This window comes from Epinephelus moara, chromosome 8 (genome assembly GCF_006386435.1).
Source record: "Epinephelus moara isolate mb chromosome 8, YSFRI_EMoa_1.0, whole genome shotgun sequence".
NCBI classification, from domain to species: Eukaryota; Metazoa; Chordata; class Actinopteri; order Perciformes; family Serranidae; genus Epinephelus; species Epinephelus moara.
In genome coordinates, this window is record NC_065513.1 from 24,682,213 (window position 1) to 24,699,773 (window position 17,561).

At 41.2% G+C, this 17,561-nt stretch overlaps 1 protein-coding gene across 4 annotated transcripts in view; it reads right to left on the reverse strand.

The window, feature by feature from the left end:
* pdlim5a (PDZ and LIM domain 5a) overlaps positions 1 to 17,561 on the reverse strand; it is an 82,947-nt gene that overhangs the window by 30,926 nt on the left and 34,460 nt on the right. For 3 of the 4 annotated variants that reach the window (XM_050050562.1, XM_050050561.1, XM_050050560.1), the window contains exons 4-5: positions 3,352 to 3,394; positions 1,562 to 1,986 (exon numbers count right to left, since the gene is read on the reverse strand). In XM_050050562.1, coding sequence (XP_049906519.1) covers positions 1,562 to 1,986; positions 3,352 to 3,394 — 468 coding nt within the window. The remainder of the gene's footprint in view (positions 1 to 1,561; positions 1,987 to 3,351; positions 3,395 to 17,561) is intronic. The other variant, XM_050050564.1, reaches the window with a different exon arrangement.

Below are 17,561 nucleotides of genomic sequence, written 5' to 3' on the forward strand. Positions count from 1 at the left end.
TTGCTTTCACGGTTACTTTTAAAAATATTACTGTAACTGTTTTTTCTCTGTTTGTCTCTTGTTGCCATTAATTACATGTTTATTGAAACATGATGTAATGTAAAGACGCGGCATGTGTATGGCCTCTAATCTACAGGGCTGGTACCTGCGGGTATTCCACAGGCTAGTTAATAACATGTCGGGCAGGAAATCCAAAGTGTGGGATCATTTTGAGAAGGTGAAGGACGAACCCAAGGTGATATGTAAACTCATCTTCATTGGTCGACTACAAACATGACGTATCATCTGAAACATGGAAGTAGCTACATGCCCATTAGCCCACAGCGTCATTAACAGGCGGCTCGCTCAGTGTGTGACGTGCACTTGTAGATAAAATATAGGCCTATATTAATGAAGGTTCATTAGTACGGTTTTGCATTTCTCTGTAATGTAGCACAGTGTTAACAATGTTACTGGTACTATTCTGTCTCACACCTTCAACTCAAACCATTGTAAACATAGAATTTTAAATATCGTAAACATGCAGGCGACTAGTTGACTAATGGCCCCAAATGAAGACTATTGGTTGACTAGGAAAATTCTTAGCCGGGGCAGCCCTGCTAACTAGACAACTAACAAGACTGACCACAATGGTTTTGGTAAGTTTCATTTAGTTTCTCTCGAGTTTGAATGAAGTGTGTTAACAAGGCAGACAATAGTCTTATTTTGGTGAAAGACAGAAACCAGGATTGGTGCTCAAACTAGTAAGTGTGACACATTTTTCGGTCCTACTGAGGTGTGTTGTCACCATAAAAAACTAACAACAATCACCATTTTGTTTTGTACTGGTCAAATAACCTCAGAAAACAGTTCAATGTCTGTTCTACTCTCATTCAGTTTGTATGAGTTATGTTTCATTAGGCCTATGTTCCATTATTTTGACAAGACTGCAAGAGCTCCTCACAAGAACCCAACTATTAAATATCTATCATGAAGACTTTCCCTTCTCAAGTTCCTACAGTCAACAAACATTAACCCATTTTAGTTTGCTTACATATCCATGTTTCCAGACTGGTAATTAAAGTTCTCGAACATGACACAGTACACAAGGAACTGGCAATATATTTTCGTTTGTTGACGTTTGTATGTTATACTGAACCAGCAGCACGTTGCCAAGTTGTGACTGTCACTTTTCAACACTAATAAACAACACTCACAAACGGAGGCATCATAATTAGGCTCGTCTTGCTGAGTCAAACCGCAGATCTCGATACAGTGTGCAGCAGTATGTTTTTCTCGTCTAAACACCAAACAGACATGTAAGTCTGATTTAATGATGTGGAAGAACTTTGAAAAGATTTCAACATTCCAAGTCTGGCGAGCTGCATGGAATAAACAATTTTCAATCAGAAACATAAACTGTGACATAACACTAAAAATTTTATAGCAGACATTTGAGAGGTCATGGAGCATCTCGTCCTTTCGACAGCTTGAACAGAGCCAAGACGGAGAAAGTTGTAGGGAGATAAAAATGCAGAAAAGTGATTCATTTGTTTGATTGGCTGGAGAGAACGCCACTCACCCATTAAACTGCAAAGGCAAGGCTCCGCCCTGACTCTCCAACAGGCCCCGCCTCTGCCCCATGGCCACCTCACATGCGTTCTCAGTGGAGTAGAGGTTGATCGGTGTGTTATACACTGATGGCTGGGGCGCAACGAGGACAGGCGGGGAGGAGGAGGAGGAAGAGGATGGGTAAGAGACAGGAGGTGGAGGGGGAGGAGGAGAGCTGGTTTGGGAGGAGGCAGGAGTGAAGGCAGAGGATGGGGATGGGATGAAGGGAGTGGAAGGTGACTGTGAGGGAGGGTACCCGCTCTCTGCACAGCACCCGAAAGGTCGGGGGGCCTTGTTGTAGTGGATGGTGGAGGGGCTGGAGGAGTGAGGGTGGGGGTGAGATGGTGGAGGGGGATGGGTGAGGGCCACTGGTTTTATGATGTCTGATCTGTTGTCCTATCGGCATGAGAGAAGAGCATGCAAATACAAACGAAAAACAAATCACAGCACAGCACACGCTATACTGATGCCTCTCAGGTCGTATTTTGTGTTTGTACCACAGGCTTTATGCTGTATAAAGCTCCGATCACACAGAAAGCGTTTTACAGGTTGCAAAACACGAGACGCACCGCACCACCTTTTTTTAAAATGAAATGCCACTAGTGAAAAAAAAACGCTTCCTTCATTTTTTTTATTGTCATTAGTTGCTTGTTACAAAAATGGACAGGCAGAGGGTACTTGCTGTAGCTCTGGTTGAGGATGAGAAGCTGTCAGCAAATAGTTTGTTGGGCACAGGGAAACAGAGATCTGTGTGGGTACATGAGACCCTAATATGATGGTGGATCACAGGAGTACCACCAGTTGGTCCAGGAGCTTCGCATCCATGACGGCCATTTCCAGGCATATTTTAGGATGACTTGGGAGCAATCTGACAACCTGCTGTCTATCATTAGGCTGTATAGCTCTGGGTATGAAGCAACCGCTACCACCAGCTTCTCCTCCATTGTTTACCAACTGCTAACTTGTTGTTATGACCACCACAGAGGGCCGCCTCTCAAATCATCCGATTGGACAATGGGAAAAAAGCTGAGAGGATGTGAGGCGCTTTTGAGCTCTCAATTGAAGTTTTTTTAACTTAAGGAGCTCAGAGCGCTCCGGCAAAAACGCGAGGCACGTCGCAACACAAAAACTCCTCCAGCTGCTAAAACACTTTCTGTGTGATCAGAGTCTAAGAGTCAAAGCTTATAATCTGTCCATACAATACAGTTTGATTCAATTTAAGAATGGCTGGAAAAAATCAATCAGTTTAGTTCCTGTAAATGTGATCTATGATCTTTTTGGGAATAGAGAAGCATCAGTATATTGAATTGTCATTTAAAATAAAAAACATGTAGCAACATAAAAAAACATGATTACTAAAAGTCAAGACAGTGGTGGTTTTCATGCAGCAAAATTTGTGTGCATGGCATCGTTTCAGAAGGGTGTAGTAACTACAGAAATGTAGTTAAAGCACTTGGTACCCCAGGTGATTTAGTTTTCCCTTTCTCTTTTATTATATGCAATCAGTCACTGATTTAATAACTTTTCATGTCACAAGTTTCTTTTTCCTCTTCAAAAGTAACTCCACAGATTACAAAACAATTACATTATTCTGAAATTACAAATTACATTATCTAAAAATGTATCTATCTGTCACCTGGCATGCCTTGTGTTCATCACATAGTAACATTTTATGATTGCTTTGTTTCTACAAATAGACAGGCTGTGCAGTGAAGTGTATAAAATGTTCTGTCGTTTCAGTGACATGCTGTGTAACAGTACCTTTGGTGCCACAGGAGGAGGAGATTTTGTAACACTGGGGGCCCTGGAGAGAGAGAGAGAGAGAGAGAGAGCAGAAAGAGACAGTGCATGAGTTATGACTGCACAATACTTTTTCATTCCAACATTTTCTTTAAAATTTCTGATATCTGAAAATGCATTCTCATAGTAGATTTAAATGACTGTTAGCTAACACCATGTGGGTAAAATAGCTCAGGCTTTACTGTAAAATATTAAGATCTTACTGAGGTTCAGAGAAACTGTGGTTATGGTGAAGTATGACTACACTTGACCTCTCAGCATAGAGGCCCATGAGGACAGTCACCTTGCATCTGTGTGTCTATGAAACTTAACTTGCAAGGGTTAAAAAAGTGTGGCCTGTGTGTTTTTTAAGGCAGCTGTTTTTAGCTTATAAAGTCTTGTATCAATCTGATACTCTTGGTCTTTGATACTCTTGATGCCATGAGCTCACCTAAAGGTCATCTGAGGAACATGCCTGTAGCTACCCACACTGTTGAAGTGAGCCAGAGGTGATAACAGATCATTTTTCAGCTGTTTACAGTGTTTTTATTTGGCTGGTTTAAAAGGATATTGATGGAATAGCACGCTACTCAATACAACATTAACTAAAACAATCATTTACAGCAGTTATGGATCAATCTTCCTTCTTTTCTCTTAAGTCATTCATATAAAGGAAAGAGATACACACATGGAACAAATGAATGGTTGCAGCAGTGCGTGATGATAGCGTGATATAAAGGGGAAAATACAAGAGTTAACGTAAAGTAAAGGTTAAGTAAGCTGTGCAGTAACCGAAGACGCGTGAATCTCAGCCGCCCCGCATTCCTCTCAGAGCAGCCCTTCTTGAAACTTCCAGAGGGAGGTTCATGTCCTTCACCTCTGCAAATTTGAACCGACAGCCTTGTAGTAGCTGAAAACACATCAGTCAGAGAGAGCTACTTGTGCACATGGCTTCGTCTTCACTGCCTCTTGTTCCTCAGTCGTTTGCCAACAGTGTTCTGATAATGCCGTTCTGCTCCGTCGACACATGAGGATCTGAGATGATTTCAACACCTGAAGCAAAATAGGCATCTTGCCATTAAACTATTGTACCACAGTCAGATGTAACTCTCAAGCAAAGTTTGATGAACTTTGGAGGAGAATGATGAGCAGGTCTGAGCTTAACATCTTCCAGGCTGTGATCTGCCGACAAAAATGTTTACTGATAAAATCCTCTGAGATGGGAATGTTTAAAGAGCCCTGATTGTGGTTAGGGTTTCACACTCAGAGTAAAGAAGAGGGGATTAGGAGTAAACTTATGTCACATTGTAGCTCTTGCCAAAGCAGTTCACACACTGATTAAGCCTCTAGAGAAACTTTCTGTATTTCTCAATATACTGCAGTTTGGTGTCACATTTCTATGCAGGTGTGCTAGAAATGATACATTTTATGTGAACCAACCAGTTTTATTCATTTATTCTTTGACATTACATTTGTTTCGGTTTTGTTGTCTTTTTCTGTTTTGCACTGCTTTTCATTTGTATGTGCATGATTCTGATGTTTCTTCTGATACTATGTTGACAGTTTGAAATAAAGAATTAAAAATTGAGCATAGCGTTAGTTCAGGCAGGACACGATGTCAAGCGCAGCTCACATCCCAGCTATATCAGCTGATCTCAAACAGCTCAATCAACTGATGGAGCAGCTGACTGATGAAGGGAGTCAGCTGATAGATCACATGATTCCTGTCTATGCAACCAATTGGTTAATCTCATTCAGGTTACCCTATTTAAACTGCTCTGGCCTGCCTACTGTTGCTGTTTCCTCAGCAAGCTGATTTGCAACCTGCCTCCACCCTAGCTCCTCCTTTTCATGCTGTCTGACTTATCAATGTCATTTCTGTTTGTCATTGATGCTGCTCTGTTCTGTTCCCAGGCGCTCTCCTTGCCTCAAGCTTTCCATGTAGGTGCATGGAAGGGCAGGGAGGTTTGCCCTCTCTGCCTTAGACTTTTGTCGTTTGCACATGGAAGGGCAGAGATTTGTGCTCTCTCTGCCTTTGGTTTTCCACGTAAGCTCGTGGAAGATGCTTTCTGCATAGGCCCGAGGAAAAGCAGAGAGGCCCCAGAACAGAGCCATGCCGCCAAATATAACACTGCAAATGGAAATAAAGTTTTCTTTGACTAAAGTGTTCCTGACTGAACCAGAATTACCACCTCACTATTGTAAGCCTTCGCCAACCAGTCAAGTTTCAATTTGCATCCATGTTTGTCCAGACTCATATTTAGCCATGACATTAGACAGTACTACAAATATGGATGTTGCTGCAAAGACGCTAGCATCTAAAATAGGAAACTAGTAAATTAGTATCCGACCAAATGTTATGACATCAAATAATGTTCAGAAAAATGTTCTTGCAGAACAGTATGATGTCACAGTGAAGACCTTTGACCATATGGATATAAAATATCAACACTTTATCATTATATTCAATATAGAATCCTATATAGTGAAATTAGAATTAGTATATGACTTCTTGAGTTATGGCCAGAAACTTGTTTTGTGAGGTCACAATGGCCTTGACCTTTATCCACCAAAATCTAATCAGTTCATCCTTGAGTCCAGGTGGTCATTTGTGCCAAAAAGAAATGCCTTCCAGGCATTCCTGAGATATCGTGTTAGTGAGAGGATGCCACAGCATGGTGGTATAAAAGGGAAGGGGAGAGGAACCCTGGTGACAGAGCCGCAGTTAGGTGTAAGTTATGGTGTAAAATCCTGTGAAGCATCAAAGAGAAGTTTCTGGAGTGGATGCCCCAGCAAAAAAAAAAAAAAAAAAAGAATCTCAGTGTTCAAAGTAAGGATTTAAGTGAAAAGAAAGAAAGGCAAAAGAAAAGGTGACAAGCATGCATCAAATTACTTTACTTTACTGCCAGATGGGGGAGACTAAGGCAGAGACTCCCCCGCTCAACAAGCAAAGGAATCCCTCCTGAGCAACTACTAAGGCGTTAAGGACATTCCTGTTATCATTTTAAACAATACATCTCATCTGTTTTTTGTCTCAGTAGCACTATATCAGCAGTACACCTAGCTTGTGGGTTTCCATGGACACACTATACTGTAAATAGTTCAACAAGTATCCAATCAGGGTGACAACAAAATATTTACTGACATCAAAGCTGATCTGAGGACAGCAATGATCTCCCTTGCGTAACCAATGACACGGACAAGTGTGAGGCACATCGAGTAGGAAGAGGAACGCCAGGGTATCAAGTAGGTATTTCAAATACGTCACCATCATCCCTGTGTGCTGTAGCCTCGATTACACTGCAGCTAAAACTGGAAACACCAACATGGAAATGTGTCGGGGTCATATGGTAAGAGGGAGGGAAAAAAAAAGATGCCCGCTAGAACGTGAATGAGAACCAGAGTTTATTTTAACTCAGAGGCTTTCAGAGCTTTTTCTCCAGGGAAAGGTAATTTTAGGCTTTCAAACAAGCAACCTACTGGTTTATTAAAATGCCTTTTATGTTGCTGGGACTTGGCCTGACTCTGGGAGAACGTACGAGGGTTCTAACTATCCAGGTTGATCTTCCTGAAGCCTAAGTAGCCGTTTGTGTCAACTGTGGCTCAGAAAACGTGTTTTGAATAAATGCTGCATTCGTGGTACTGTAGGTATTAAAACAGCAGTAACCAAATTTGATTTTCATTTTGAAATTAGGGAAGGATAAAAATATGTCACTAGAATATGGGGCTTTTGTTGGGGGCTGATGACAGCGGAGGAACAACAGGACTTTACGCCGTTTCAAACACTTTGCCAGAGGAATGTTTCTCCATAGCTCAAATGTGTGAGGGTCAGAGAGTAAGTGGATGCAATAAAGACACTGACAGTGTCACGGTGACAAACATGACATTACGTCTACCTCCCTGCACACCGAATGGAAACATTTACTGGCCTGTACATGTATGTGTGTGTGTGTGTGTGTTCTTCTGACCAACACTTCAATTTGATTCATACTTTAAGAGCAGCTGCTATAAAACATGTGCTCTGCTCTCTGCGTTTGCATTTGTATCCCTGCATGTTCCATGTTAACTGTCAGGCTGTACGTGTCTGTGTTTCTTTTACACCGTTTCATGTTCATGGAGGTTTTATATCATATAACAGAGTTCTTGGTCTGTTCATGTAACTGTGAGTTTGTGTTTTTCCAGCCACCCTTTGTGGTGACAGCCATTTTGGTTTTGCTTTGATACCTCACCACATCCGAGTGCAGGCTGTGGCTGCGATGATGGAGCTAAAACATGTTTCCATATTTTTTTTTAAGTTATTTAAAAATCAGTTTATTTGTCTTTTATATTTGATCATCAGGGTTTGCGTGCGCAAAAATATATTGTTGTGTTAGTCTGATTTTTGATGGATTTTTGGGAAATGCAGAAACACTGACAACCTGCTTTCATGGGCTGTTATTATCTCTGTTCTGTTTCCACTCTCTCCAACCATTACTTTTTAATTTAAAGGGAAAACAGTGAGACGTCTTTCAAAAATGCCATCCAGCTCTGCAGGAAATATTGTAAACATGTGTTGCAGAGCTTTTGATACAACTGTATTTTAATATGTGAGCACATTCTGCGTGATGTTGAATCTATCATATTCACATATTCTGTGAGTGTCAGGACATCTTGATCTACATTTCCTCCCCTGATAAAGACAACTAGAGCTAAAGGGTTATTAAATGTATGATCTTCTTGTCAAATCTTTCAAATGGTATATTCTGTTTTTATGTCCCCCCATTTATAACATTAACACTCCTCTGAGTCTCTTTACAGTTTCTCTAACATTTATGCATTACAGTAAATTGATCTGTCATGAAGAGGAAGATGCCGTCTCTTCTTCACCTCCTGTCAAATCACCCATGCCCTCGCGGCTGTTCAGTGTTCTCAGTTGTGCATTTGTGTTTAATCTCTCCGGTCTATTCTTACTGGAGTGAGATCACTGACCGATGTTTCCAGGGCTGTGCCCTGACATGCCATCAGCCTCACCAGCGAGCAACCAACCATGCTGAATCAATAAGAGATTGTTGCACATGTGTATGTGTCTGTGTGCATGTGTGCGTATGTGTGATTTCATGTCTAAAAAGAGGGGCTGGTCAAGAGGCAGGAGTGATGTAGGTGGAGGTGACACGGCTGGAATCTGTTAGTAGCACCAGTAGAATCTGAACACACTCTCTTTACTCTTTACTCTTTACACAAATAAAGCAGTAAATGTCTGAAGGAATTTTACAAGTGAAAGTGAATACCATTATTAAAAGTAGTGAAGGGACAAAGGCTCAGCTGACACACACCCACACATATACACACACACACACACACAGTGATGTATTATGCAGAGTGTGGTGACAGTGATTTCAGGCATGACGGGCTGGCCCGGGAAAAGTTACCGGGGTAGTGCAATAACACAGACTACAAGGCCCAGCTTGTACACACTGCAGCATCTGCACTTGCAAATAGGTTAAATGAATGCACAGACAAACACACACACATAGACAGAGAAGTGTGTCCAAGTCTATTTTTAGATTAACTGCACCTTGGACATTTCCAAATATGAAATGTGTGAAAAACTTGGACTTGATCGGCACAGTTATTAATGGTTCGTTTTTCTTTCACACAGCTGTACTGTGGTCTCGTTTTCTTCAAATCCAGACTGGTTCTCTCTGAGTCGTGATCTTATCTTCGATTTGCGCCCAATTTGTCTTGCTGAGACATTTTTTGGCAGGTCCCGCATGTTTTTGTGGTAACTTTTGCGTCTCTGCCAAGGACAGAGAGGAATGATTTTATCCAACTGACGTCCAAACACTTGAATAAATCTATCCAACATTTGAAATATCACGTGTTCCTGATATTTGTCATTTTCTGAAATAATTCAGATTCACCCTTTTTCCAATTTTCTCCCTTCTCTTTAACTGGGCTGCATAAAATAGCAGGGGGATGTAAAACACAGTGCAGATGAGAAAAAATGATACCGTGCCTTGGCAAAATTTTTATTACAATGGTTTGTGTGTCTGAACATCCATGTGTGCTAGAAGAACAAACTTGTCTTGTCTTTCCCATGGAACCCAGCAAAAGATTCAAGTATGAAACACATGATTCACAGAGGGGGGAGACAGGAGAGACTCTCCCCCTTCACTGTGTAAATCAGGGACTTTAGCAGCTTGGTAATATATGTACAGGCACAACTGTGCCCCGGGGTCATTAACTTAAAACATAGCTTTAAATTCAGTCTTAACTAAATGAAAATCTTTACCCTAGCTGTTTCCACTTTTCACCTCTCCTTTTGTCCATCTCTACACCTTTTCATCCCTCTCTGTCTCTTTCTAGTTATCTCTCTCTCCCCCTCTCACTGACTCCCTCCTGCCTCTCATGCCATTTTCTGCTTTTTTTCCTGGGAGTGAGGTCACTGTTCTTTAAACAAAAGTGATAATGATTATTGAAACAAAGCCCTCTGAAATGTATGCAGTCGTCATTCCTGAAGGTGGGACACACTCTCCGAACTCTTGTCTATTTATTTCTTTTTCTGTGCCTTATTAGGAAAGAGGGGAAAAAGTGGTTTGGATTCAGTTTTTTTTTTGTAATTTTACCTTAAACTGAAGCAGGCCGGCCAACGTGACCAGGGGAGGATGCCAGGGCACCAAGTAAGAGCAGAGTGACTGGCACAATTATTGCCATGTGTGGTTCAGCATGTGAGTGTCAACAGTGTGTATGTATAGCGGTGGTGGTTGGGGGGCTATACATATGTATATATATATACTCAGACAGAAAGAAAGATGATGAGCAAACAAAGACTACAATTACTGATTTCACAAGCTGGTGTAACATTCCTTTGCTGGTGTGATTAAATCCAAAAACAACAGTGTTATTTCACTGCTATTTAAAGACCACTGTGTGAGTTTATCAAGAACTGGCCTTTAAATAGATCTGGAGGCTGAGTCTGCCTGTCTTTATCAGTCCTTACACTGGGCAAGACCATCGGAGAGACGGGGGTCACCCACAGATCACACGTACTGTACGTCTGTTTAGTGTATGTGTGTGTGAGCACCATGCCCATGACTATGTATCTGTGTGTGATCCACCCCATTCCTTATCCACTACCTCCCACCACTATCTCCACAGAGGCCTCGACAGGCCTTTCAGCTGAGTATGACGTCACACAAGACCCTAAAAGAAGCTTTGATGCAGACCAGACCATAGGAACAAGATATGGTAAAACTACAGTGGTTTCACTACCAAAACTTTAGTATTAAATCAACTTGGAGCGAAATTTCAAGTATGTTTAAACAATCGCAGTCACGGAAAGAAGGAAAACATTCCATTGTTGAATTTCAGCATGGCTGAACAGAAGGTGAAACTTATCTGTGCTCTTTTCAAAGCCTGACTCCAATATGTTGGGTGTTTTATTGAATATGCATGTGTTTGGGAAGTACTGAGCATTTAACTGGATAAATGAGACCTGATTTATAGTGCACAAGTTGTGAGAGTTTGTAAAGTTGTAAAATTTGATTTGGTTTTGCTCTTGTTAAACATGGTCCCCAATCAATCAGGAAACCAACATGTCTGAAAACTTATTTCTTTCCTCACATGGCATGACTAACTGATTTACAAATGGTCCTTTTCTGAGTGAAGTTCTCCTTTAATCTGCTTGTGTCTTACAAATAACGTAGTTACTGCAATGTTCAACAACATTTTCCTCATATTGTGCAACCCTGCAGGATAGAGGCTTTATGTTTTATATATCTGCTGAACTGCTCTTGCTTCTTTATCCTCTGCCATAGATCAATATGGCTAGACAAAAAGCCTGAGGGTACAGATCCACTGTGGATTTCATAAAAGAAGCTCTCCCTAGCCTGCCTGCCTGTTTATCTGATGGAAAACAACAGTTTGTACTCGATACAGACTTGACCTGAGCCTTATATTCAGGTCAATATCTTTTAAAGGAGCAGTGTGTACAACTTAGTGGCGTCAAGCAGTGAGGACTGCAGACTGCAACCAGCTGAGACTTCTCCAGCGTGCCAAGCGCGAACTGACGGTTAGGATACTGTCAGAGTTTATTGTTTATACACACTGACATTTATATTTTTTACAGGGAGCTTAATTATCTGCAGAGATCTCTTTGTACCTAAAACAAATGGACCAGGTGATTCGATCTGGTAATAACACTAAAAAAAAAGCAGTTTGGCATTACAAATCAATTTTCCTCTAAAGATGTTCGACTCATCGCAGACAGGCCACTCAACCAACACCTTCTTATGTTTGCTCACCTTTTTTCTCTGATAACTTAAGATCCAGACATTCAGGAGGTTTTTACCGGGAGCCGAATTATCTGCAAAGGTCTCTTCCTCTCCAATACAAACAGAACCTGTTATTTAAACTGGTAAACACACAACAGTTTCACATTAAAAATCAGTGTTTTTCCAATGTTGTTTGGCTCTTTGCAAACGGGCTACCAACTACGGTGGCCAATGCTAAAAAAGGACTCTTTTTTCAGCATTGGCAGTATAAAAACAAAATCGGGGAGTGCGGCAACTGCCTTTTTCGGGGCAATGGGGGGCGTGAGCAAGTAACAAAACGTGTAGCTCAGCGTGTGATGTAAAAAGTGACGTAGGAGGCTGGTGGGCGGCTGGTCAGTCCTTCTGCAATTCTCTCGTAAGTCGGCCTGTTCTTCACCTTCCCCGTCATCTGACGGTTAATGGCCTCTTAGTTTGCGAGGGCAAGGAGGGCGCGCAATTCCTTGTCTCCCCAGTTACAGTGTCTGTCAGGTTTGCGTTTCCCTCTTGCTACTAGCTGCTCGCTAATTCCTGCTATCAGCTGTTTCCTGTTTATCCACCACCAGTGGCTCGCATGTGCGGTGTCATCAACAGCTCCTCCCGTTGCGGAAGGCCGCCTCGGTCTTTTTAAACTAAAAGGGTTCCGTCAATATGACTACCCTACAAGGCGGAAAATTGGGCACCTCGGATCAACTCGGCAATCCGGCTCTGTGTCTAAACGCTCGCAGCTGGCCGGCAAAACGGCCCAACATTCGCGGAAAATCTGGCAGTGTAAAAGGGGCTAGTGTTTGGTTTGTCCATTTAGGGGCTACTGTGGAAACATGGCAGTGCAAAGTGACGGACTTCATGGATGAGGACCTGCACCATATGTAGGTATAATTGGCCCATTCTAGGGTAACACAAACACAGGTAATTATACACTAATGAAAACATACCTTTCATATCATATTCCATTTCTGTTAATACAGCCCTCTAAACCCTACACACTGAACCTTTAACTGTAGTGTGGGTTTTGATATATATATATATATATATATATATATATATATTGGTGCCCTACTATGTCTACATAAAGACATAAAATAATTTTCTGTTTGCTTAATCTGTGAAAATCTATCAGCAGGAGATTTGATAACAATCACACAGAATGTCCTTTTCTAAACTCTACATTACCACAGAAGAAAATGAACGGACAGAAAACGCCTAAACATGCAACTCTGTTTCCTGTGGTAACATAGCAACAAACAAGCACATTTTATAGTAGCTCACTTTCTAACTAAAACACACAGCAGTGGACTGGTACCCTAAGGAGTCTTAAAAGCAGACCATGAGAGGAAACAGGCACATTAAGTTAAACCCCACCAGGGCAGGAGAAAGGAGGCAATGTCTCCAACAGCCTGAAGGTCAACAGTACCGCATCAAAATGCCAACAGAGCACAGGAGCAGGGGGAGTAGCACTTCTCTGACTAAAGCTCGCTGCTCCACACACCAACTGCACCTCTGTCTTGACTAAGGGTATAAAACAAAAATAATTGGATGAAAGTGTGAGAAAAACAGTGTAAAACTGAAATATGAGGCAGAAAAACTGGAATACACTGCTGCCATACATTTTACTGGGTTTGGACAATGAAAGACGTGAAGTCCATTAAACGGTGAATAGCAGGCGTGGAGATGACATATGTTTGAGACAAAAAGCTGTAAAGTCTTCTGAAATGTATGGAAATTTTTACGACACCAAAGAAGAAGACTTACTGCTGTAACACATGCGTCCAGTGGTGCAACAAATTTCACATAATTTAATGTACTAAAAAAGATGAAGAGTCTTTCACAGCATGGAATTTCTTCTGAGATGTTTTCCAAAGATCATAAAAGTAATTTTATGTAACATTACATTCGTGCAAATATATATCTTTTAAAGGCAGGGGACAGATGTTTTCTTTTTATGTGAAACAGTAACGTTTGGGTTGAGGGTAGTGTGTATGGCAGTACGTTAGTTTCACTGCCTGCACTGTCTCTGGAGTCACGGGGCAGTAAAAGAAGTAGATGGGAGGACTGGAGGCTCGTGTTGTCCTTTGAAATCTAAATTAAACTTTTACAGCTTTGTTTCACAGCAGACTGACCAAGAAGTGGTTCGTCCCTGTACATCACAGCATCGTTATATCTGACCATGCCACCGCTGTGACGTCACTGCTACGACTTCCGGATGACAAGTTTGTGACATACATAGGACACCAAATTACCTCTTTTCTTGGAACTAATAATATACATTTCTCTACGCTTGTGGTCTGGGATGCACTTAAGGCCTACTTAAGAGGGCAAATAGCTTTTACTGCAAAAAAAAAAGACACTTACAAGGACCAATTGGATTTACTATCTAGAATTCAACAAATTGATCAACAATTTGCGTTCACCAAAACTCCAGAACAACACAACAAACAAACTGAGCTGCAAACTAATTTTTGCAAAGACCTGGGGGTCGTTTTTTTCTCATTTTCAAAACACCCAAACAACATCAGCTCTCAGTGCGTTCTAATTAAGCCCTTCACACACTCAACTCTGACTCCATGGTTGTTGCTACTGTGCATACTTAATCTAGACAGTGTGCCTTAGAAATATTTAAAGGAAGGAAAAATCTGGGGACAGGAGGATGGGTGAGGGTGGGAGGAAGGCTGTTTTATCATATAAGGTATTACTGTAACTGCCATTTGTTTGTTCTGCACACTGATGTACAGCGTGTGGTGTTGTGGAATGTGTCCGCCCAACCCTGATGGTTTTTTCCTTTTTGAAAACCTAATAAAAATACTTTAAAACAATAAGTAAAGCCTGTACATGTAAACAGAGGAGCTCACATGGAGGCATTAACCCGCATTGGCATGCAGTCCCACACCCAAATAAGAAACACAAATACCCATGTATTCCCACGATATTTTTCTTGCAACACAACCTGGCATGTTTAAAGCAGCGTTCACTCATTGTTAATGACTCTTGACCCGATAATGCCCTGCCATACCTCTGCGAACACTTCATGGCGACTCCCACACCGACCCTTGCCATCATCATTTAAAAGATTTAAAGTGTAATTGAATAAACTAATGACTCCATGTATTGTAGTTGGAGCAGGGCCAGTCTGTTTGCAAAAGACATTCCCACAATGCAACCACACATCACAAAACCTAGCTTTCTGTCTCACTGCAGCTGACTGACAAACACACTGTGACAATCTTGACCAGAACCATACAACCAGAGGAATGGAGAAACACGGGACAGATCCCCAGAGCAAATCTGAGTTTATCAAAGCCATGTCAGTGCCGTCAAAATTATTTAAAGTATATCCTGAACTGTGCTTCAGGTTAAAGCCCCGGTGTGATTTCACGAGACTCAGATGAAGACTGCATTGTTTCAAGTGTGGGTCCCGGACAGAGGGAGTTTAGGAATCTCTGCCTCGAAGGAAAACTCACTACATTCTGGGCCTCTGTAAGGGAAACCAGTGGTGCAGGGGGGCCCAAACTGGGTGAGGACATCCACAAGATTCTAGGGGACCCCGAATGGAATGAATTAAAGAAGAGATTTAGGATTAATGAGCCTTTAGCACTGTGGTTTTGTAAGATCTATCCGGAAATGAACTACAGTCTCAAATTATGTACTTATGTACTTACTACATCAACAATGTGTGTGTTCAGCAGAAGAGTAAACAGGGTGCACATAAAATGTACATTTAATGTGAGCGAGAGAGCAAGAAAGTGAGTTTAATTATCTGCTCTCTGCTTCACAGTTTCTTTTTTTCTTCCTGGCAGCTCTGTTATTTTTTCTAAAGGCGGCAGAAACAGAAACAACACAGTCCATCAAACAGGAGAGAGACGGACGGACTAAAGACACAGCACTCCAGCTGGGTCCAGCACTCAGCTCTGAGACAGCCTGCCATTCAAAGTGATCCACAGCTGGACAAGGAAGTGTTTTCCACATTCAACATCTGGCCTGAGGTCTGCTGAGAGGCTTATGGATATCAGTGTGCATCAGTATCACTCCGAGGATTCACCAACAGAGATGCAAGATTGACTGGCTTATTTTTATTTTCCTTAATGTCTTTTCATCTTGTTTTTGATTCTCGCTTCAGTGTCCAACTTTCTGTTTCTGTTTACCTGGCCCCATTTTTGGCCCTTTACTTACTCACTCTCTCCCTCTTTGGCTCTTTCACTAAGCTTCTCTCTGAGTGAGTCACTTGCCTTATAAACGGAGGCAACAGTGATACGACAGTGATCATAAAAAGATCCTGGCTCTGACATTGAACAAATACCTGAAGTTATGGAATTTCTTCCATTCCTATTTTTCCACTATAAAATCAGAGCATCTTTAACAGATGAGCTTGAAGAGGATAATGGTGGAAAAAGGTGCGGGAGGTATGAGAGTGCATGAGGTGCACATTACACCATTTGCATCATTATGTACTTTTGTGCATTTTATATATCCACCTTATGCATATATATTATTACAGGCTGTTCTCATGCACTGTCTGTACATATACCTTGTGAAAGTAATGCACCACAATCCTTATATAACCCATGCAATCACAGTGTTAGGGAGCGAAACTAGTTACATGTATTTAAATTACAAAATAAGTGTAATTGTTATCAGTTGCGGTTACTGAAGAAAAAATATATAATTAAATTACAGTTACTAATCAAAATGTGAGTGGTTACAAAGGGGTCAAATCTGAATATATTCTTACTGGTGAAAAGTTTATACATAGATAAAACATTTATTCTGTTGCTTTGCACCTTTTTGTCGTACAGGAGCACCTTCTTTTAGCGTAATCTATTTTCTAGCCTATTATTTTTTAGCTTTATTGCCCGTCTGAAACATTTGTTAGAAAAGAAATCAAAAAGTAATCAAATGTAACTCATTACATTTCTTAGATGAAGTAATTAAAACAGTTACATTACTTGTAACGTTCTAACAGGGTAACTAGTAATCTGTAGCCTATCACATTTTAAAAGTAACCTTCACAACATAATCATGAGTCAGTAATTTGTGTATAACCCGCGTAATCAGGAAGGCTGCAATCACAGGACAAATGTCCTGACGGGGAGCAAAGATGGAAGTTGTATAAAGACTGAAAGTCTGCGTAAAGGGGCAGGTTAGGGTGGTGGATTGGTCAAGAAACCTATCCTACATAATTTTGCTTGCCTATAATGAAACATCATAACTTTATATTAAGTATGTTCCTTCACGTTTAATACGCTACGTCATTATGGGATGCTAATTCGTTATATTGTATACGACTTGTTGTATAAGGATTTATTGGTTATTAACACAGAGCAGTAATACTTAATATAAATACGGTGTAAAAAGGATATAAAAGTGCAAAATTAGAGCTTGTTAATCAAAAGACGTGGTCTGGAAGGTAGCCCCAAGTGTCCTTAAATAATATGGATGCTTCTACAAGTTGACTATGCCTGACTTGGGGGCCCATACACATGCTGCATATTTAACCGCCAAAAAAACATAAGGTTGGGCACTGAGTGCTACTTCTGTGCCTTTTTTGTGCCAGCTTTCAAGAGTGTGGCGACAGGTTATGTCTGAGGTTGCTAAGCAACCTTAACAAGCTGAGGGCCAAATTCACAAAAGGATTGCGTGGCTTTTGCGGCCGCTAAACCGGTAAAAATGGAGCAAACAGATACCGTCTAATTCACTAACACCAGCGCTAGTTTGAGTGAAGTAAATAACGTCTTTAGAAAGCTGGTGCAAACTGGGCGCTCCTCTGTGGAAGCCTCGGGCCCAGACTTTGCAGTGATCGTGGCAGCAGTGATCGTCTGTTAAATCAGTCTGTAAATAATATTTTGACATTATTATTATAATCATTATTACTTTAATGGCATCCGAAGATACTGATGCGTTGAACAGGTG